At 33.8% G+C, this 23,319-nt stretch overlaps 5 protein-coding genes across 6 annotated transcripts; 4 read left to right on the forward strand and 1 right to left on the reverse strand.

The window, feature by feature from the left end:
• Positions 1–251: 251 nt before the first annotated feature.
• Positions 252–3,402, forward strand: blw (ATP synthase subunit alpha blw, mitochondrial). Its single transcript, XM_033477110.2, has 8 exons — positions 252–433; positions 761–874; positions 1,044–1,393; positions 1,468–1,824; positions 1,930–2,311; positions 2,380–2,524; positions 2,784–2,901; positions 2,976–3,402. The coding sequence occupies exons 1-8, from the start codon at positions 368–370 to the stop codon at positions 3,088–3,090; spliced, it is 1,647 nt and encodes a 548-aa protein (XP_033333001.1). The 5' UTR covers positions 252–367; the 3' UTR covers positions 3,091–3,402.
• On the reverse strand, positions 3,393–5,722 carry LOC117224303 (elongation factor Tu). The gene is made up of 4 exons (XM_033477121.2): positions 4,860–5,722; positions 4,219–4,590; positions 3,931–4,122; positions 3,393–3,859 (listed from the first exon to the last, which is right to left on the reverse strand). The coding sequence occupies exons 1-4, from the start codon at positions 5,394–5,396 to the stop codon at positions 3,569–3,571; spliced, it is 1,392 nt and encodes a 463-aa protein (XP_033333012.2). The 5' UTR covers positions 5,397–5,722; the 3' UTR covers positions 3,393–3,568.
• Positions 5,723–7,091: 1,369 nt separating this feature from the next.
• Positions 7,092–10,582, forward strand: CDC50 (cell cycle control protein 50A). 2 transcript variants are annotated; one of them, XM_033476508.2, is made up of 5 exons: positions 7,092–7,346; positions 7,662–8,474; positions 8,555–8,720; positions 9,113–9,169; positions 9,911–10,582. In XM_033476508.2, the coding sequence occupies exons 1-4, from the start codon at positions 7,295–7,297 to the stop codon at positions 9,123–9,125; spliced, it is 1,044 nt and encodes a 347-aa protein (XP_033332399.1). In that variant the 5' UTR covers positions 7,092–7,294; the 3' UTR covers positions 9,126–9,169; positions 9,911–10,582. The 2 variants fall into 2 exon arrangements, with proteins under 2 accessions (XP_033332399.1, XP_033332392.1); XM_033476501.2 differs by lacking the exon at positions 9,113–9,169 and having other exon boundaries at positions 7,093–7,346.
• Positions 10,583–11,414: 832 nt separating this feature from the next.
• Rad23 (UV excision repair protein Rad23) lies at positions 11,415–15,196 on the forward strand. The gene is made up of 6 exons (XM_033476489.2): positions 11,415–11,638; positions 11,715–11,787; positions 12,025–12,184; positions 12,314–12,490; positions 12,700–13,031; positions 13,132–15,196. The coding sequence occupies exons 1-6, from the start codon at positions 11,573–11,575 to the stop codon at positions 13,512–13,514; spliced, it is 1,191 nt and encodes a 396-aa protein (XP_033332380.1). The 5' UTR covers positions 11,415–11,572; the 3' UTR covers positions 13,515–15,196.
• A 2,673-nt stretch (positions 15,197–17,869) lies between these two features.
• Vap33 (VAMP-associated protein 33kDa) lies at positions 17,870–23,091 on the forward strand. Its single transcript, XM_033477042.2, has 6 exons — positions 17,870–18,125; positions 19,843–19,998; positions 20,135–20,247; positions 20,381–20,539; positions 20,626–20,727; positions 20,826–23,091. The coding sequence occupies exons 1-6, from the start codon at positions 18,068–18,070 to the stop codon at positions 20,988–20,990; spliced, it is 753 nt and encodes a 250-aa protein (XP_033332933.1). The 5' UTR covers positions 17,870–18,067; the 3' UTR covers positions 20,991–23,091.
• Positions 23,092–23,319: the final 228 nt, after the last annotated feature.

The raw sequence follows: 23,319 nt of genomic DNA on the forward strand, positions 1-23,319 counted from the left end.
TATATCGGGAGTGTGTGCTATCCATAACCTCGTATCCAAAATCTAATGCGCTAAAACTTGTATGTATATGAAATATTTGTTAATCGTGTATATTCTTTCATAACAGTTTATTTTATATATAAATTCCATAGAAGTTTGTGTATATAATATTAAGCGAAGAATACATCGGGGGGGGGGGGGGGGTTATGAATTAATACATGCATCTGGTTTCGAGATTACGGCGCAGGTCGATGGATATCGACTTCCTGCCGGTGTGGATGTCAGAGTGGGGTTGAACGGGACGTTCTTCTGCTCGTCCCCTGTCTTGACTTGACCGTTCTTCGTTTCTGAATTCGTGGTCCGATTGACGGGCTTTCAACATACCAAAATGGCTCAACTATCTCTACGTTTGGCTTCTTCGATAGCAAGACAATTACCAAACGCTACGATCCAGGTAATATTTTTCATCAAAATCGTTTTTTAATCAATTCATTAACGGAAGAACTGTTCTATCGAACATGCCGACATTTTCCACCTTGGGACAACTGTTCGAACTCGTGTACTCTTTCGTCAAATAATTTTTTTAGTAAAGCAAACGTTATTTTCATTAGCTAATACCAATCTTTATCAAAATTTGATGAAAATCGATGCATTACTTCCGTCCAACAACTTTTGCTTATAGTCTATTACATAAACTGAAGGATAATAAGTTATGTAATATGTATATTGAATTGTGTTGTATCTGAACCATATAATAATAAACTAAAATTCCATCTTATAGATAAAATGGCCTGCTGTCAGCATTGCTTCATGCAAATACCATGTATCCTGCAGCCGCCGGTCTGCAGAAATCTCTTCCATTCTGGAAGAACGTATACTTGGTTCAGCTCCAAAGGTAATAAAAAGATAATAATTATGTTACTGATTAAAAACACATTAAACAATGTAGAGATACATTATTAATTGATTTTAGAAAGTGTTATGTAATATTGAGTGACATGTTAGTGTATATGTTATCTGAATGTATTTCATTAATTTGATATTTATATTTAATGAAATTATAGACCAATCTTGAAGAAACTGGTAGGGTACTCAGCATTGGTGATGGTATTGCTCGTGTCTATGGGCTAAAAAATATTCAAGCAGATGAGATGGTAGAATTTAGTTCAGGGTTAAAGGGTATGGCTCTGAACTTGGAACCTGATAATGTTGGTGTTGTCGTATTTGGTAATGACAGGCACATTAAGGAAGGAGACATAGTCAAACGTACTGGAGCCATTGTGGACGTACCAGTCGGTGAAGAATTATTGGGGCGTGTTGTAGACGCGTTAGGTAATCCTATCGATGGTAAAGGACCTCTTAACAACAAATTGAGATTCCGTATTGGTACCAAAGCACCCGGTATCATCCCCAGGTATTTATTTTTTAATACATAAGCTTTAATGCATATTTTTTACAAGATATATCTCATTATGTATTTCTTTATAGGGTGTCTGTAAGAGAACCTATGCAAACTGGAATCAAAGCTGTAGATTCTCTGGTACCCATTGGTCGTGGTCAGCGTGAGTTGATCATTGGTGACAGACAGACTGGAAAAACCGCGCTTGCCATTGATACTATTATTAATCAAAAAAGATTCAACGATGCAGGAGATGAAAAGAAGAAATTGTACTGTATCTATGTTGCCATTGGTCAGAAGAGATCTACTGTAGCTCAAATTGTGAAACGTTTGACAGACAGTGCAGCCATCAGTTACACCATCATTGTCTCTGCAACTGCTTCCGATGCAGCTCCTTTGCAGTATTTGGCTCCTTATTCTGGGTGTGCTATGGGAGAATTCTTTAGGTACTATTATTTTGCAGAAACTTTTATAAGAACAGACAAAAACATATCTGATTAAGAATACAATTTTTAGTATAAAATACATTACTACAATTTTGTATTCTGCAGAGATAACGGCAAACATGCTTTGATCATTTACGACGACTTGTCGAAGCAAGCTGTAGCCTACCGACAAATGTCTTTGCTGTTGAGACGACCACCAGGTCGTGAGGCCTACCCTGGTGATGTATTCTACCTCCATTCCCGTCTTCTTGAACGAGCGGCTAAAATGAACGAGACTCTGGGAGGTGGTTCATTAACTGCCCTGCCCGTCATTGAAACCCAGGCTGGTGATGTGTCCGCCTACATTCCCACGAATGTCATTTCGATCACTGACGGTCAGATCTTCTTGGAAACTGAATTATTCTACAAAGGTATTCGTCCCGCCATTAACGTAGGTTTGTCGGTGTCCCGTGTCGGATCTGCTGCCCAGACTAAGGCCATGAAACAGGTAATTTGCTACATATGCGACAAGGATTGTGTAAATATCTTTATCATTGGTTGAATTTTGCATCATAGGTCGCTGGTTCGATGAAACTGGAATTGGCCCAGTACCGTGAAGTAGCAGCTTTCGCCCAATTCGGTTCTGATTTGGATGCTGCAACCCAACAACTTTTGAACCGTGGTGTTAGGTTAACAGAGCTTTTGAAACAAGGACAATATGGTAAGATTTTTAAAAAATAATACAATAAATTCTCCCAAATTGTCCCCCACCTTGGAAACAAAAATGAATAACTTGGGAAAAGCAGATTATTCGAGCCGTGAGGCTGGGGACAAGCTGAGGGACAATTTTAGAGAATTTACTGTATTTTACATTTTAAAGGCCAAGGACGGTTTTCGAAGAGTTATGCTATGTAATAAAGTTAAAAGAAGTATTATAAAAATGAATAACAACGTGCATATAAACTATAATACTTTTTCAGTACCCATGGCTATCGAAGAACAAGTAGCTGTTATCTACTGTGGTGTTCGTGGATACCTTGACAAAATGGAACCCACAAAAATTACTGCCTTTGAAAAAGAATTCCTTGCGCACATCAGGTAACTACTTAGAAGCAGGTTTTATATTCACCTTTATTTAAATGCAACATTAATTTAACATTCTAATATTTCAGATCTTCCCAACGGGACCTCTTAGACACCATTGCCAAGGAAAATACCATTAGCGAAGCATCTGACGCGAAAATGAAGAAAATCGTGACTGATTTCCTTGCATCGTTCTCGCAATAAATTGTCAGTATAAATAAATAATATTTCTCTGCTATGCAAGAGCCATGTGCAAATGATATTCATTATCATGTTAGTTTTTAATGTATACCACTTGCACATTATAAATATTATTACGAAGAAAGAATTCCACAATCGAACGCTGAACACGATAGTCTTACACAAATACTTGTACTCATTACATGTTGATCGTTATAAAGTATCATAATTGGTTATTGCCAACGTTTGCTTCTCCCGGACGAAAATTTCATTCATAGCAGAAGCGGGAGGAGTGTCAGAGAGAGATGAGTAATAAAGTTCTAGAATTTTTTCAAATCTGTGTTGTTTATTTTCCTTAACATAAAGATACTATGCTCCTTTGTACACTAAAATATATTTCTACCCACATATGCAATTCTTTCATACAGTTACAAATACAACTTTTAAGATCTTCCAATTTATCAAATTGAACGTTTTTGTTGGTTCCTAGAGAATAATGTTACTATATAGATTTCAACTCCTCATCGAAATTGACTTTGACTTTATGCATCTTGCGTTTATCTACTTGTATCTGCTTGAACACTTTTATGACTTGTCCTGCGCCAATTGTTCGTTTATTTTCACGAACGGTAAAGAATTGACCTTCTGTTACTGGCATACAAAACATTGATGTCAATCTAGCAGTTGTGATTTCTCCTGGCATTAATATATCAACTCCTCCTGGTAATAAAAAGTCAAAACGACAGTATGTGTTCCATGTTGAGCAGAAAATCATTGTACAAAATCCATTACGCTACAAAGATGAGATACAAATTACACAGGTCGAAAATATATTTACATTGCATAGCATTTAAAAATGCATACCGGTAATGAGTGCTGACGTCCACCTTCTTGCGGAGACAATAAGTAAAAGTTTGCTTCAAAATGATTAGATATACTTAAACTATTACTTGCACATAATATCATTCCTCTGCGTACAGAATTTAATTTAATACCTCTTATTAAGGTACCAACGTTCTCACCAGCACATGCTTCTGGCACGCTTTTCTGAAAAATCTAAAAAAATATTTAAAAATTAATGAAAAAATTGGTTTTGCTAATAACTACATAAATAGATTAAATGTACATATTAATATATATCTAAATTGATACCTGAATATCCGAAATAGAAGTCTTCTGCTTCTCATCAAAACCCAATAAATCTGCTGCCATACCTTTTTTTATAGTACCCTTTGTCAATGTTCCTATTACAACTGTACCTCTGCCTGGTACAGTGAAAATATTATCGATAGGCAACATAAAAGGAGATGTGTAATCTCTTTTTACAGTTGGGATATGATCATCTAAAGTATCCAATAACAATTGTATAGAAGGAACTCCGATTTTCGATTTATCTCCATTCAAAGCAAGCAAAGCTGAACCACGAATAAATGGTGTCATTGTACCATTGTATCCATATTGACTTAGTAATTCTCTAACTTCTATCTCCACAAGATCACCGATTTCATCGTCTGCTAAATCAATCTATAAATTATTTTTTTTATACATTATAGATATAGTCTATTGCGATGAGGAGGCAGCTTCACTTTCAGGTAATTTGAGTAAACTGACAAAAAGTAAATAAACAATTAAATACTGTCTCAATACTGTGCTATTATTTTGTGGTCACTTAATATTTGTATTAATAAATTTTGTATTTTACTACACTCTTCTCACTGCTATAATAAATATAAGTTAAATATTGGAGTTGCCACATTTTACTGTTGAAAACTTTTCATATATCTCTGTCTTACCTTATTTATATATACAATAATATGTTTAATTCCAATGCTTTTGATTAATAATAGATGTTCCTTGGTTTGTGGCATAGGACCATCGTCAGCAGCAACTATCATAATTGCACCATCCATCTGGGATGCTCCGCTGAGCATATTTTTAATATAATCAGCATGACCTGGACAATCTGTATGAGCATACTGTCTCTTCTTAGTCTTATATCCAATATGAGCAATATTTATAGTAATGCCACGTTTCTTTTCTTCGGGTGCTTTGTCAATCTCATCGTATGGTACATATTTACAATCTTTGTTTATTTCCGATAAATATTTTGTTATGGCAGCTGTTAGTGTTGTTTTACCATGATCTACATGTCCTATTGTGCCTATATTACAAATCTCCTGTTTTAGAGAATTATCAGTGCTATAATAGCACTGGATATTCTGTTTAATGAATTTTCGTAGATTGCTTTTATATGTTACTCCTACCAATATACTATACTTTCTATATAAGTGTATGATATCTCTTTGAGGTTTTAACAATTTATGAAACATATTTATACGAATATTTTCTTTTATTACAATGTTTTATTTCTGCATATTTATCACCAAATAAACCCTTCTTATCAAAGCCATGGAAACCTTTACTGCACACACATTACTGTTATTATTACTGTATTCATTCGTTATATAGTCACTATTTCAGGCTCTGTTTATTTTGATCATTATTCTGTTAGTACACAATTATTACATAAAAATGTAACATGTATGCGTTCATTTATATAAAGCCACTTTATAAATATTTTTTGAAAACATTTCTGTCTTAGTTATTCGTTTAACCTATCTTCTTACATATGGGTTAGGTTATCTACGTTTAATTCAAATATCTCTTCATAGAGGGCTATCACCGTATCGAGCAGTTTCTCGCTGGTACTTACAAGTATCTTTTCTATATAAGCTGGCCAATTGAAGCGTTGCATCGTTGGGTTTAATGAGTGGGCGCGAACGTACTTGTAAGGTATAAGTTGCGTTCGTGGTCTATTAATTTAACTTTGACATAGACCTCATCTCTTATGGTATTTAAAATAACCTGAGATTTTTGACGTGGTGAAAGTCGTGTATTTATACATAATTGACACGCTCTGGTTTGTTCACTCTACTTATAGATTAAGAAAAATCGTAAGGGTATTATCGTTAAACCCGTTTTCGTGCATCTTTTTTTTGAGATAATATTTGGTTATTCGCAATAGGGGCATAGCATTGTACAGAAGAACTTATTGCTTCAATATTATATAAAAAAAAAACAAATGGCAAAGCTAGAAAAAATAATCAATTGCCTTTTGAGATCTGATTAATCTACCACATTAATTAATTATGTGTTGTGGAATTGTTATCTGCGTTTCTGACATGGTATCGATACAGAAAACTCTCCTGAACAATTCTATGTCCTTGGTTAAATATTTTTTGCCCTATCAATTATGCAGTGTTTTTCAGTGGCCCTGCATTCCGTATATACGGACAGCGGCCACTTGGGTTAATGGCAAATTGCACAAACTGTAAACCAAAATCGATGGTCGGTAATTTGGCTAGTAGTTTGAGCACAGACAAAGTATCATCTATGGTTATTATATTTTGTTTGTGATTAAATTCGTCAAATTATGACCTGTGAAGAATTTTTCGATTAATTTTGAATAAGTGATCAAGCAACAGTAAATCATGTCGCACTGTACATTACCGACCCTCGGTAACAAGAGCGAATTACCACACTGCTTTGAAATAATTAGGTGTCACTCTGTAAACCCATAATACTGTTTTGGCATCAAAATTCATGATATCGATAAACCGAGCAAAAAATTTGGCAAGTTTAGTTACACTGATGCGTATAAGGTGGTGCCTAAATAGGACTGCCAACTAATGTTGTGAATTAATGTAGAAGTATAAAAGAATACAATTCAATTCCTATAAATTAATCATCAATGAACGTAGCATAATAATCACAATTTATTTAAAGAAACTGTGTTCTCTATCTTTGTCTCCTCGTTAGGGAGACTAGTCCCTTAATACATATATGTAAAACAAACATTTGTTAGAATACAATACTATAATTAAATTATATTAAATATTGACTTGATTTTTTACTCCTCCATTTTTTATTTTATTTAATATTTATTTATTACACAATTCTGACAGAGATTTTTTGCGTAATATAATTTTGTGCATGCATATACGTACGTATGCATGCACAGTGTGTCCGTGCATGTTCAATCGTGCTGTTCTGTTCATTGATAGTTCCATGTTCCATGGTCTATGGCCTATGCCAATTGCAATGTATGTACCATACAATGTACGTTAGAAACGTCTGATGACTAATTGATACAACAATTATCTTTCTATAAATGGCAGTACTCGCTTGTTGAAAATAATAACGTTAATTGTCATTTTGATAAAGAAAGATGACTTCCATCACCGAAGTAAATTCGATACCTAAAACGAAGAAACCATCGGGTAAGTTTGATGCGTAAAAATCTGTACGATCTTCCTGTTATAAATATTTCATAGCTAAAGTACTTAAATTATTTTGATGGAAATTGATATAGTATAATATTTAATGAAATATATTAATTATTTCAAAAGGAACCTTAATGAATTAAATAAATTGAGAATCATTTTTACAAACTAACTTATGTACGTTTATATTTAGGTCGAAATTTATTATTTAATTCGAGATAATTTAATTATATCAAGAAGATCATATTTTTTAATTCTTATGTGATAAAAGAATAGGCAGTTTATTATAACCTAATGTTTCCATTAAACCAGACAGTGCATTCAAACAACAACGTCTACCTGCTTGGCAGCCAATACTTACAGCAGGAACTGTGCTGCCAACATTTTTTGTGATAGGAATTGCTTTTATACCAGTGGGTATTGGATTGCTTTATTTTTCTGATCAAGTCAAGGAATACATTATAGACTACACAAACTGTAATTCTACGAACTATTCTCCTTATACATGTGCGGAATATATTGCACAGAAGCCTAACCCTACACCACCGTGTACTTGTGAAATAAAGTTCACATTACCATCCCATTTCAATGGAATGATTTATATGTATTATGGTTTGACTAATTTTTATCAAAATCATAGAAGATACGTTAAGTCGCGCGACGATAATCAACTATTAGGAAAATTAAGCAACGTGGTCTCTAATGACTGTGAGCCATTTGCCTATGATAATACTAATAAAGCGATTGTACCATGTGGAGCAATTGCCAATTCTTTATTCAGCGATGAATTATCATTATATTCTGTAAGACATGGAAGTAATGTGCCATTATTGAAAACTGGTATAGCTTGGCCATCGGATAAAGCAATCAAATTTAGAAACCCCGAAGGTGACTTGAAAGAAGCATTCAAGGAATACAGTAAACCAAAGAATTGGACTAAAAATATTTACGAGTTAGATCCAGATGATAATAGTAATAATGGTTTTCAAAATGAAGATTTAATTGTTTGGATGAGAACTGCTGCTTTGCCCACTTTTAGAAAACTTTATCGTAGGGTGGACCATGCGGTAGATGGATTCAAAAATGGGTTATTAGGAGGGGATTATAAACTTACTATTAATTATTGTAAGTAGAAGTTATATTAAGTAAGTATATTGAATTAGTTATAGAAAAATAATTTGACAATACGTATCTTCTTTTTGTAGCATATCCGGTATCAGCTTTTGATGGCAAGAAAAGAATGATTTTAAGTACCACATCCCTTCTTGGTGGAAAAAATCCATTTCTTGGTATTGCTTACATAGTTGTAGGATGTATTTGTTTATTACTAGGTCTCATACTATTAATAATACACATCAAATGCTCTAAAAGGTAAAGATAATTGTTACATATCTAATTATATCTATCTTGTTTCTCTTGTCACTAAGTGGTGTTATGCTTAAGAAAGGCTTTTGATTAGAACTTCAAATCTTTCTATAAAAGATTAAGAAATTCAATAACCTAATAGTTAGGAGTGACAAGAATTGCATTTTCATAACAGTATTAATATATTCTTTATCCAAGAAAATATTCTAGAAATTTTATTAACAAATTGAAGGATGACTGTATCAAGAATAGTAGTTTGTATTAACTAAAACTACTAAAATTACTCTTAAATATATATTTCTCTATACCATGCTTCATTTCATGAACCTAAATTCATAAAATTATATATCTTAAATTCAAAGTTGACAATAAACTATTATGTAATGTATGTTATACAGCAAACTAATGTAAAGATGACTGCAAGAAAGTATGCTTAGGGCACCGTAATTGTTCTTGTAAGTGTTTGTCATATTGTGTTATGTCTAATTCTGTACAAATGTTAATGACTCTCATTGTTTTGTACATGTGATGTGCTTTATCAATTTCTCTGGAATGTCCATTCTGTAATGAATCATACACCTGATCCTGGAAATGTTATTTTAATTATTTAGATTATATGCATGTAGTATGTTTTTTACATATGCTGTCTCCAATTGATTATGTGTCGATTTGATAATGTTTAAATGTATCACTTTTTCTTCAGAAATTAGTTCACAATTATTCTGAATGATTCTTTCATTTTTATTAAAACTTCTACGATGTATATTTTACACTTTTTCTTTTGCTTCAAAAATATGCTTTGTATATTATGTATGAAGTTAACATACTTTATCGTAGACCATATTTAGTTTTCTGTTCATGCATTCAAACCTGTTACTTTGGAAAACTGAATCTTCATCAGTATGTTACATACCTGTCCAAATTAGTCTCTAGAAATATAGAAATGAATGAAAATTTATGTAGCATGTACACATGTAGAAGGTAAAACCTAAAAAGTTGATTTTGTAATAACAAACTATTTATTAGAAGTTGTATTACAATATTTTGTTTGCATTGAATGAATTACTTCCTTTCTTGGCTTTTTGTATAAAAAGCTTATAATTTTTTCAGTTGTTTGTTAACATTAATAATCAAAATGTACTATTGTTATGAATTACCTGAGAAACTTACATAATCGTATTACGTTTATTTTGTAGTGTAACAGAGATGATTAACGTGACCCCAAATACGCCATATCACGAATAATTGCACATAGGCGTACTCAACGTTTGAAGAGCATTACGGTCATACTGCATTTATTTTGTAAGTGTTACTAGAACATTTTTTAGAATAGTTTCTCTTATGGTGTAAATGTATGAAACGAAATATAACAAACAGTTAAAAAAATACTATTCTTTGCTTTGAAAAGACAAAAATATATTTAACAAACGGTTCAACAAAGCCTTATTGTATTTGCACCAACAATCAGACGTAATTTTTTAAATTTATAACGTATATTCTATCCATTATTTAAATGCTTTTTGAAATTAATGGCATTTACGAAATTATTAATACATTTATAATACAAGAGTATAATTTTAAAACAATAATAACAGATTTAAATCTTGTCTTTTTATATACATGTGTATAAAGGATATGAATAGCCGAAATTGTAAAGTAATATGTACAATGTATATGATTTTACATTAGAAAAATGTAATTAACAACAAGTGGATTTTCCATTAAATGTACACGTGTTGAGATACTCAAAATAGAAATGTTACTAGCCATGAAAACTTTATTATAGCCAAAGATTTTGTTATTGTTATGTACAAACTATTTCCTTAAATACAAATAAAAAATATGATTTCTTATTTGAAACACTGAAATTATGTAATATCTGTGTAATAAACCTTATCGAGTATCTTAATTCATTGTTAAAATTTATCTAGTATGTAATTTAGTTTTCTGTAATATTTACGTATGTCTCGACAGTTTCAAATATTTGTAGCTCTACTCTAGTCGCTGATAAATGTATAAATGTATAAATAAAAACATTCTCATATTTATTGATACATACATATATATGTATACATATACCTATAAATATATTTTTAGAGACAAGAAGCATGAATCTTTAATAAACTATATCCTTTATCAATTTGTTTCTGATTTAACTGTCCTTTTCTTTTTGTAATTATTTTGCTATCTGAATCCTTTACCCTAATTTGGGTAATCGGTGATTACTGATTACTAATCGCCATCAATGAGTATGTCATGTAATACTGCTAATTATGTTATAGTGTGTTTAAAATATTAAACACTATGTATATTTCAAAATAAAGTAATATTACATTATTATTTTAAAAAATAAAGTTCAAGTAAGAATGTTTGTAATTAATGTTCAAAAGCATGTGTGTACAGTAATATGTACCTCAAATTTTGCGAAACTCTCCGACCGCAACGCGCTCCGTTAACGAGAATAGGAGTAGAACTTGCTTTGTTTTGACTCGCTAACTGTTCAATGCAATCACTGCGGATTGGATACGCAGTAAAATGGTGGGCCTGCTTGCAAAAGCTAAGGGAGGTAGAAAAATCGTGCAAAACCTGAGGTATTATTATATGTACTTACATACTCTTATTTTAGTACACACCTTTTACAGTCAACTGTTCACCATTGAAAAGACTGCTTAATGTCATCATATGTTTTCAGTTGCATACATACTACACGAGTTGGGCACTTGTGAGCTGCTCAAAGCAGTGCCGACTCATCGCCGAAAAGATCTTTACCAAAACATCTTTGTGGCTTTGTTACACAAGATTTTTCAAAGTTTCTTTCGTCAGCTGGCACCGTAGTCTTAATTTTTTTCTCTATCAACATGATTATAACTCTGAAAAATTTGCAGCAACAGACGTTTACAGTGGAAATTGATCCAACGCAAACGGTAGGCGAATATAGTGAATGCAAAATGTGTAGCTCCGTGAAGTGTAATATACATTCTAACAACATTTTTTCTATAGGTAAAGGATCTAAAACAAAAGATCGAAACCCAGAAAGGTTTTCCAGCTGAACATCAAAAATTAATATATGCTGGTAAGCGATATGTCTTACATAACCTCATTTTCTTTTAATAATCGATTTATTAAATATTTCAACTAACTTACGATTTACTGTATTCTCCGTAGACTTATTTCATTCGCTATCAATCTTAAGAAAGGATTCTGCAAAATTACAGCGTATTCTAGTTAATTTTTTAAAATGCTATTATTTTCTTGTGATGATGACTTGTAATTTATCACTCGTATCGTAATCGTATTACTAATTTTACAGGAAAAATATTAACGGATGACCATCCACTAACAGAATATAATATAGATGAGAAAAAATTCATAGTTGTTATGGTAACGAAGCTTAAAACTGGCAGTAATCCTTCGGCTGCTGAAGAGGAACACACGGAAGGCGACAATAAAGAAGAAAGTAGTACAACCAGGTACAATACAATATTTTCAAGAATTTTATACTTTATATTTAAGTTGTGACAAAATACGTTTGTAATAAATGATATACTTATTTTGACTATGTTTTGTTAAGCTCTTCTTGGTTTTGCCTTTTGTCTTAGCTCAGCGGCACCACCTAGTACAAATCCAACTACTCAGACTGCACCACAGCCTGCTAGTAATGTACAGGAAGAAACTGAAACAAGTACTACCACCGAGCCTGTTGGAGGTCAAGCCGAAAGTGCCTTGTTAATGGGTGAAGATTATAACACTATGGTAAACAACATCATGGACATGGGGTCGGTATTTATTTTATAAAACTACATAGCTTGTTCATTCTTATGTGAAAGAAACCATGAGTTTTTAATAGCATTGGAATTAATTTCTTTCACATTTTAAACACTTTAAAAGACAATGGTCTGTTTTACTTAAGTTTGGACACCTGCATATTACAGATATCTATTTATAACTTTCCAAGTTCTTGTCTTACGAATGTAATTTGTATCAGATACGAGCGTGATCAAGTGGAACAAGCATTAAGAGCCAGCTTCAATAACCCGGATAGAGCTGTCGAATACCTTTTAACGGGTATACCGGCTCAGCTCTTTGAAGATCCGCCAGAAGATCCACCAGAATTACAAGAAGCGCTTCAAGATCATGCCCATCATCCGCTAGCATTTTTGAGAATGCAGCCTCAGTTTCAACAGATGCGTCAAGTAATTCAACAGAACCCTCAACTCCTGAATGCTGTGCTCCAACAAATTGGTCAAACTAATCCAGCACTGTTACAACTTATTTCTCAAAATCAAGAAGCATTCGTGCGCATGCTTAACGAACCTGGTTAGTTTTCTCGTATATTACGTTGGAGAATGCAGTCGGTATAACGCAAAATAGTTATCAAATATTGTCCCCCCGTTTTGTACCTGTTATTTTTGAGTAGTAGAAACAACAGGTGGCACAGGCGCAAGAACCACACCGGTATCCGCATCATCTATTACATCAGCAATTACTCCTGCTGGTTTAACTGGAGGGCCGGGCGCAGGATTAGGAGCAGGAGTAGGAGCTGGCGTTGGAACTGGGACTGGGGTTGGCGCTGGGGCCGGAGCTGGAACAGGAGCAGGTGCCGGTGCCGGTGCTGGTGCCGGCGCCGGCGTCGGCGTAGGGTACGGCATAATTCAGGTAACCCCACAAGATAAGGAAGCTATCGAGAGGTTGAAAGCATTAGGCTTTCCTGAACATTTAGTTATACAAGCTTACTTTGCGTGTGAGAAAAATGAAAATCTTGCTGCTAACTTTTTGCTATCACAAAGTGTTGATGACTGAAGCAACGCGCTTCATTGATATCATAAAACGGAGTTAAAGGACTGATATAGGGTGGGTAATTACACAGGCGCCGCATATTACTTTTGACTGGTCACCTTTGTTTTGTATATAAGTATGCACACATATTTATATTATTTTTTATTAATTCTCTAACTAGATGTATCAGCCTTGTTTTTGCTGAATCTTAAAAATTCAATAAATTTATTTTACCGACTGCTCAACATATCAAATTATTTGTAGAGTTAAATACTTTTATTTCAAAATATAAACTTTTATATATATATATATTAAGATTGATATACAATAGTTTGCATCGGTGTTGTAATCCATCCTTGCAGTCTGACAAATTGCCCTACAGCAAAAAAAATTTTTGTTTTCTAAATATATGGAGCAGTGTAATTACATTTTTATGTAAGAAAGCCTGATTGTTTAATAAACATATATGAAGAAAATATAAATACATTATTGTATTTATATCTTATATAAAGTTACAATGCAATGACGCACATACATGCAAATTTGTATACGCTGGTAGAGTGTATTCAAAACGTATATATGTGTATAACACATATAATTTGTACATTTAATAGGCTTTCTAATATAAAAATTATGTAAGTGCATCCGTATATGTATGACTGCATATGTATATATGTGTGTACTTGCGTATAACTTGCGCCTATGTATGTATGTATAAAAAAAGTCTTGTATTTTTTAAACAAAAGTTAAGAAGACAGTTGTTCATCAATAAAGCATTACCAATCATTTCATTTGTGACAAACTAACAAAATGTAAGAAATACTAAAAGAGAAATGAAAATTTTAGTAATACACGCATTCGAATCTATTCAAATTTTGTTCTGGACCTCAATATCAAACCATATTTTCTCATTGAAAAGGGAAAAACAAAAGTTCGAATAATTTATGACTAGTTAATAAGTAATAAACATATACAAAGTATCTAAAACGCAGATGAATTCAAGGCAACTTATAAGAAATATGAATCTATAAAGAAAATTTGTAATTAACTTTCTATAAAAGTGGAGGCAATGAGATTATTAATATTATGAGAATGCATTCAACGTATTGTAGCCTTAATATAGTAATACGTAACATACTAGGAGCCGTTTGAATTTTGGAAATACTAGTACCAACATTAAAATTTATTAGAGATATAATACAATGTAAAACAAATAATATTGAAAGATTGCATATTTAATAAATAAAAATTATGTGAGTCTATGCACAAACGAATATGTTAGTCTCCCTGTTTTGGTACATATAGCTATTAAAAAAAAAAAGTGTGTAAGTTCTAAGACTCTGCAGTTTGTCGATATCTTTTTTTTTCTACAAGATGCATACTCGTGTATGTAAAATTGTACTTCCTACACAAATGGACTACACATAGTTTATATTTAGCAGAATTTAATATTTCATTATAAGGATAAGTCTCCCATTACTAATGCAGTAATGTTTGGGAACTATCTCAGAGTTTCCACTATTACGAAGAGTTAAGGCATGAAGTACACATTACAAGAAATACTTTTTTGATTCAAGTTTCTTTACATGTTAAATACCAAAAATTGATAATACACTAGAAACAGAACTGTTAACGAGCAAAATCACATTCTTTGTTATTTATCAAATATTATTTGTAGCATAATAAATAAATGCTTTAAATTTAAATATTAAAGTAAAACACTATACACCTTCAATCTCCATTATTTTTCATTTAATAAACACACGAAAGCTAGATCTTTTTTGATGTATTAATTAAATATTATTTGTAACCATAAAAATTTTTATTACAAATATTTTGGTAATTTCTTACTTATAAAGTATTTTTAAAAGATCTGTACAAATGATACATATATAAGACTTTGTGGAAGAATATTTAAGCAATTTCGCCTTTTAAGTGTACACCTTTGCTCTGAAGATCTTTCTTAGCTTCTTCGATTTGCTGGAAGAACGAAGTGAGAGTAATGTTTAATTGAAAAAATATTGTATGCAATTGATTGAATATCCTTAATTTATTTTTACACTTACTTGCTGTAATTCAGCAGCTGCACTTTCACAATTGTTAAATGTAAAAACTCTATATAGGACAGTAACAACTGCATACGATCCAAATAAGGACAATGCGATAAGAGGCAAGAAAATTATAACTTGATGCCATTCTCGAATAACTGATAACTTAATGTTTCCTGTAATTGCAGAGAACCACAAACCAAGGAATATGGTTGCAAAAAATAGCCATTCCATTAGCTTTGTCATCTGAAAATTTCATACAAACATTATATATTAATTTATCTATTCGTGCAGACAATATTAAACAAAATTATTTCAAATTGGAACATCTCTTAATTAATAAAGTTATAAACATATTATATGCTACGTACCATGAAGGATATGACTGAATCGTATGTTGAAATTGATTAATGCAATAGTTGCGTATATTTTATATTTAATTTTCAAAATCCAGTTTTTATTAAAGCTAAAATACGTGAGCATTAACAAAAAATCCGAACATACGAGTATAGATTGAATGAATCCAATTTCAAACTTCTCTTTCGACCATATGACAGCGCCATAGTAGCAAAATAGTATCGCAGACAAGGTATCAGAGTAGACAGGAAACTATATGGAATTTGGTGTCACATGTTCTGAAATACCGACATCGTTAAAGACCATCTGAGACTTGGCGCTAGTATGCCATTTTCCACCAGATTCACAGCTAGGGAATCACGTGGTCGAATAGTTGGTTATCCAATGTCGATATGCACGCACGAGGCAACGTAAGCCTCCTCGACACCACGATATGGTACGTTCGATAATGCGTCCGGCGCTAGTCACGTGAGCGACTAAATTGTAAAGCTTTCGTTAGAATAAGGAGTATCTTTAAGTGTTGGGTTTAATAAGTGTTCAGTATATTTCAACTTGAAACCTCTTCTATCTCGTCTCCGATAATATTGTTTTATAGATAATTCCGCATTGTGCATATGGGAGAGCTTTAGTTCGGGCGTTTACCGCTATATTTAATTTCCAACAGTAGATTTTGGTCAACAGTTTGAGCGTTTTGCCGTTACTGTAATTGGCGCTGTACGGACCCCGAACAGAGCTTCCTTTTTTTCTCCAAAAGAGGCGCGACCAACAAGCACCAACTTCGCTTAGAAATATTTCCCTGGCGTCGACCTAGGCCGTATTCTCTTTTCTTTTTCTTTTATCGAATAAGACCGTAGACCAATCATGTTCTATTCGCAGTATTAAAATTTGATACAAACTACATATGTAACGTATGCGTAAACCACTCTTAATCTATTTTACAATATCAAATCTCTCATAATACCAAGCTTGCATACTTAGAAAACTATTTGTACCTTTTAATTGCGGTTATTCAATCTATTTGCTCTTATTTGAATAAAATTTATACATACATCAAATTATCTTACATCTATTGTAGTTTTAAATTCTACTTACATCTCATCTTATTCTTTGGTTTTATTAATTGCTCAAATATAAAACAAAGACAAAAAAATGATAATAATAATAATAATAATAATTAATATCCCTACAAGCTGTTGACTAATTGTCCATCTGTTGACGAGCGTAGGAGGTAGTCGCCATACAAGATATTTTATGACGTCACGTATCCTATTTGCATTTCCATTCGTGGCAATGCTGTACAATACTGTGTATGTATATCAGAATTGTTGAATAAAAATTCGATTATTACATTTTTAAATGAATAATTGCTGCATCATCGTCGTTATTTCAAACACCCGATTATTTTTTAACGAACACGTTAAAGCATCAAATTAGAACATTTAATTCTTTGCGATGTGATTGGTTATCGACATTCGACCAATGATCCAGCTCTATGGAGTAAAATGTTACGATAGCTATCGCTGTCCAATATTTTCTTACGTATCGTTTTTATTGCTAAATTTCTCGTGACCGAGGTGACAGTACCATACGTATTTATTAATTTTATATACCAGATGTCAGACTAGTCGTAAGCGACATCGAAGCTTCAAACACGCAAACATCAACTTAGCATTCGGATAAAAAAAGAAAACACTTCGAAAGTTAATCGTGAAAGCTGAAAAATATGCTGTAACCGTCCTTGCAAATAGTAAAATTAAGAACGACCGGGTAAGAGTGAAAAGCTTGGCAGACGGTTTGAATTACGCGCGACGATTCCCGTGTGTCGACGCCGACTGCACTCGCTGCGCACCGCCACCGCCGCACCGGTGGCAGATAGTAGTGGGGACACGGTTTGTCTCCCGGGAGGCAACTTTGGATTGTACATGCTGTATGTACATACATATATATAACATAATTTCCGTCGTGACGCATGCGTATTCGATACGGAGCAAAAATCAGAATTAGTCCAACGGAATCCCGGAAAGTAGCGAGTGCGAGACACAGCGGTGCCGTTGCACAAAATCACAACGAGCGCTGATTAACCTGTCAAGACGTGGTCCTGTATTGTTTTATTTACGCACTCGAAGGTGTTGCGGCTAATCGTCCATAGGATTCGGTCGACTGCCAGGCAGGATGGTGAAGCCAGAGCAAGTTTTAATTATCGAGCCGGAAAGCGAACTACGGTTCAAGGGTACGCTTAATCGACGAATCATTCTTTCGTGTGTATTATCTCAGCACGTTTCTTTCTTTTGTCTTCCGTTGCCTTCGAATCTTTTTCCGCTTTGTGACAAAACGAGGCGCATCGTTCGGTTTCACCGATCTGCACACAGTGTGCTACGTTGTCAAGATGACGTAAGGTTCACTCCGCTGGCCAATTTTATAGCATTCTAGTTTATGTCTAAATAAGATTATGCACGCGATTTAGTAAATACGAGCAGCCCTAGCGGCCGTACCTAACCCCATTCGTTATACGTCATTCGCTGTCAGAGCTAAGTACAGTCATGATTGACTTCTCAGTCTCCCCTCTTACGTCTCATCTTCCACGAGATATACAGTCAGCATTTTCGTCGAGTTGTATTATGTACGCTTTATTTTTCATACTTATGTGCACACACATTATATATATATACATATAAGTATATGTATATATGTATATATATATAATACATATACTATATATGTATACACACATATATAGGTACGATCTATGTGGATTGTACGTATACATATTTCATGTATATAGCATGTAAGGGTGTTCCATAAAATATTGGTACAATAATTTCGCTGGAAAAGGCAGCGCACAAAAATATGAAAAAATCTTCATATAAACATATGTCCGGCATGACCTTGCTTCCGATTTACACCCGTTTTTGCGATGAGGGAGTTGTTTATAGTTTTCGGTTTATAACGAAGCGATAGATAACGTTCGCATATTTCGGTAACGTAGTGAAGTGGTTTCACGCTGATATCAAACAACACCTGACACTTCTCAGCGAATCGGTTTATCAATGATACAACGTCCAAAGTTATGTATTCGGACAAAAAGTAGTCATTCCAAACGAATTTTTTTTTTAGAGGCACGGAAACAATCGGTGCGAAACAAAAGCCAAATTCGAAACAAATACCACGTCGGATATTTATAGGAATTATTTTTGTGTTTATACGCTAAATCCACTACCATTTCAAGTTTATGAATTATGGAATACCCTGTATGTACATACGCTCACGGCAGAAAATGAGAAAGAATAATGATCAAACACAATTAGCGTAATATATTTCGTAACTGTATGCTTTTTGCATTTCAAGAACGGAAATATATGTCCCTTGTTATTGTTCGCGGGTAACAATTTCTTGCGAAATTGTTTTCGACGAATCCGTATCTAAGTATTGTATCTAAATTGTTATTTAAATTAAAAAAATAGCTGTAGATACGGGAATGCTGGTAGTTTAACCATTCTTTCTTACTGGAAACTCTTTATTTGTAACTTTTTTTATTTTGTCATTTACAGAATGACAACTTTTTAGACGAATTATGAAATAAGCAAAATGTTGAATGTCATGTTTACCTTGATAAATCTATAATGTGTTTTAAACCTACTACAATTAATTATTGAAATGTACATATTTCACAGTTTGTAAATGCACCGGGTAAAATTCATGCAAATAATTTCGTTCATACATAAAAACATGGTTCATTGTGCACATACTTACTATTTACATATATTATTCATTAACTTTTACCGTATTTTAAACATGTTCACCATATTTTTGTCGCAGACCGTTGCTTCGAATTATTAAAATTAAATCTTGCAAACGATATATTTGTTTTCACTTTAGCGAGTGACCAAGTGGAAGATGTTACACAAGCAGCACTTTCAAGCGTTAATTTATCATATACTGTATTGCAGGCCCATTCTCACAGGAAGCGGTCACATCGCATATAATATTAACGAATCCAACAAATCGTAAAGTTTATTTTAAAATAAAGACAACTGCTCCAAAGAGATATTGTGTACGTCCTAATAGTGGAATGATTTTGCCAAAGAAAAAGTCTCAAATATATGGTTAGTTTAAAATTAATTATACGCTAAATATTAACAGTTCGACGATGTCTTTCAAAACAGACAAATTAACATGAAATTTTTAAAACATAACTTATGAACTAGGAAATTTAATTTATTCGGTTGCCATATTTTTCAGTGACTCTACAGCCATTCGATTTTGATCCAACGGAAAAGAATAAACATAAATTTATGGTACAATCGTTAATAGCTCCAGTCGGTGACGACGATGACACCTTGTACGATATGGTGGTACGTAAATAATACATTTACACTGTATCGCATTAGAAAGAAACTGTATCTGTTTCTGCTCGCAATAATTATCTTGTCTCTTAAACTTTGACCGATAATGTTAATAGATAAATAATTCTAATTATGTTCTAAGTGGAAAGACCCGAACGCGGATCAGCTAATGGAATCTAAATTAAAATGTGTATTTGAAAATCCTGTGATTTCCACTACAAGAGCTAAAACTACTGCAACTGTCACAACGACTAAAACGGAAGCAACTTTACCAAATGTAGGAAGCAAGTCATCATCTAAGGTAACAATTACCAGTGCAATTTGGATTTATTTGTTTTGGTCAGCCACATATTATGTAACACGATCGTCTCGATCTTATTTCATTAGATTGTTGGAGAAGCAGAGGAAAAGTTATTGAAAGCAGCACAAGAAGTTAATCAGCTTAGGGTAGAAGAAAGTACTCTTAGGCAGGAAAACATTCAGTTGAAGGTAAGAAATGACTGTTGTTTAACATATAGAAAAGGTGTTATTCGGCGAAACAGGAAATATACTTATTTAATAAACACGTGAATGGGTTTTGCTTGTAGGAGGATTTATTACTACTAAAGAATGCAGCAATGGGAAACGACGCTACTACCTTAGTCGCGTCTAGAGGTTTGATCTCACGAAATCATAGCCAATTTCCTCCAAATGCCATCCTTATTGCCATTGTCATGGGCATAATAGGATATATATTTGGAAAAATGTTCTGAGCAGCCGTTACAATACCGCATAACTTGGCACATCCCCTCTTCCCCTGTGTTTCTTAGCCTGCCCCCCTGCTACCATGTACCACTTACTGATCAGAGAGATCAAAATCAGTCATCGTATTACACGGTTGTTCATAATAAATACTATAAACATGAACAGGTAGTGGTTTACAATAATAGAATTAAACGCGCTGCAGGAGTGTGCTTATATTTTGGTAAACCGACTGAACATCTAAATTCTTTTTTAAGAAATCACATCGCATAGGCTGTAGCATAGAATGCAGAAGTTAACGATAAAAATCTTTTGTTGTCGGTGAGTGTCGTAAACAATTAATGATTTAAATATTAAATCGATTAATTAAAAACGAAGCGTTAATATCATCCGAGATCATCCATTTCTTTTCGTTTCGACGTTTCTTACGAAAGGATTTTCGCTTTAACGAGTTTGCTTGCGGCGATGTCTTCGAAAAAAGAAAAAAAAAACGTGTTGCCACTAAGTGATTTATGTATGGAATTACGAAATTTATTAAATATAAACTCTTTCAAACGAACATATTCATTTGCAGAGTGATGTCTGTATCTGTGTATAAAAAGAAAAAAACACACGCACACACACATACACACACACACACACACACACACACACACACACACACACACACACACACACACATGAAAGAGAAAAAGCAAAATGGAAAGAATTAAGGGAAACGGAGATGAAATTTCTTTTTTTTTTAATCTTTCGACATACTAAAAACGTACTTAACAATCACACGATGTAAGATTGTACATAATGTATCCAGTTTAAGATAATATATTAATGTCTAACTTATATAGTCAGGCGGGGGAGGGGGGCTGGCTGGATTATTAATCGTAGTGGTTCTCTCGTGACTCAGAAATTGGATACGCTGGCTCTATCCATCAGCAATGGTATATCACATAAGCGATTTATTGCATCACGAATTTTTGACGCTTCAGTGTATTTTTATTTCTTTATGTTTGTCTTATAAAAATTCAAAATAAAGATATCTCGGATGTCACACGGCGGACGTTTTTTAATATTTCGTACCTTTCTCGTCATTGATCGTTCGTGTATTCCGGAAGTGGAGCAATAGTGCGTACACACGGATATGGTATCGCTTGAAATCTCATCTTAATTAACGAAACCGTTCAAGTTTTCTCCACCTCTAAACGGACTATACTTTGTTTTTCTTTTATATATATATACATACATATATTACCCATCATCACAATAATTAATGTCGAGCATGTCGCGCGGTTAATTAAACATAAACACGTGTATACAAACACACAGGCATACACACGAATTACTTGTATTTCCGTGCCTTAGGATTAGAGGCAGCAATAGGAACTTTACTCGCGCTTCATTGACGTATCCATATAGTTCGAATACCTCTCTACGACTTCCATTTTATGAGAATTAGATCGTTGAATTTGTAGCGTGTACGTAAAAATTGCGAAATGATGAAACGAAAAAAAGACGGGCACCGTCGGAACGTTTACCCTTTTACGAACGACATCATTCATTGTTTCACATGTTTCATATACTTGTATCGAATGTATCGATTTTTATATATAATCATTATAGATATCTCTCTTCATCATTCTTCGAGGTTCTGATCGAGACCGCTCTTCGAATATTATCCGTATTTTATAAGCATACTTCTGACAAATGTATTTAATGGTTATTAATCAGTAACTGGTAGAATGATGGATGCACGGCGCATCGGCGCGACGCGCGCCCGTTTCCTCTCGATTCAAACTATTCCAACATCTCATCGTTCTACGATATTTTTATTGCACTCTTTCTCTTGTTCAATGTCACCCGGCCGGAGCTCCCGCCGCCGACAAACTTTGTAACGGCGGTAGATGGGGGGGGGGGGGGTGCGCTCGCATTTTCTGTTCTCGCGTGTCAGTGTTGCTTGCTACTCGAGCTGATCCCACCCCGAACGGGGCAAGGGGATCCCATCCAGCAAGCATCGTGGATAACGTGATAAGAGAATATTGTAATTATCGAAAATGAAATGTATCCGAATGGAGTTTCTCCGTATCGCAAGTTTTTCAAATAAATATTGTAAACGACTGATTGTTCAATATATGCCTGACGCGTAGCTGTAAGTTGCTGTTCCCCGCGCGGATACCGAGAAAGAGAGAGAGGGGGGGGGGGGTACGCTAAGGAAGCGGTTCGAGGGTTCGCCGGCTGCTAAAAAAAGAAGAGCCTATCCGACAGCGAACAGCATCCTTTATTCCGCCGGAAAAATCATTGGCTAAACTATTACACACGAATTTAGCCTTCGATGTTATACAGGGT

The sequence above is a fragment of the Megalopta genalis genome, chromosome 1 (assembly GCF_051020955.1).
Source record: "Megalopta genalis isolate 19385.01 chromosome 1, iyMegGena1_principal, whole genome shotgun sequence".
Classification (NCBI taxonomy): domain Eukaryota; kingdom Metazoa; phylum Arthropoda; class Insecta; order Hymenoptera; family Halictidae; genus Megalopta; species Megalopta genalis.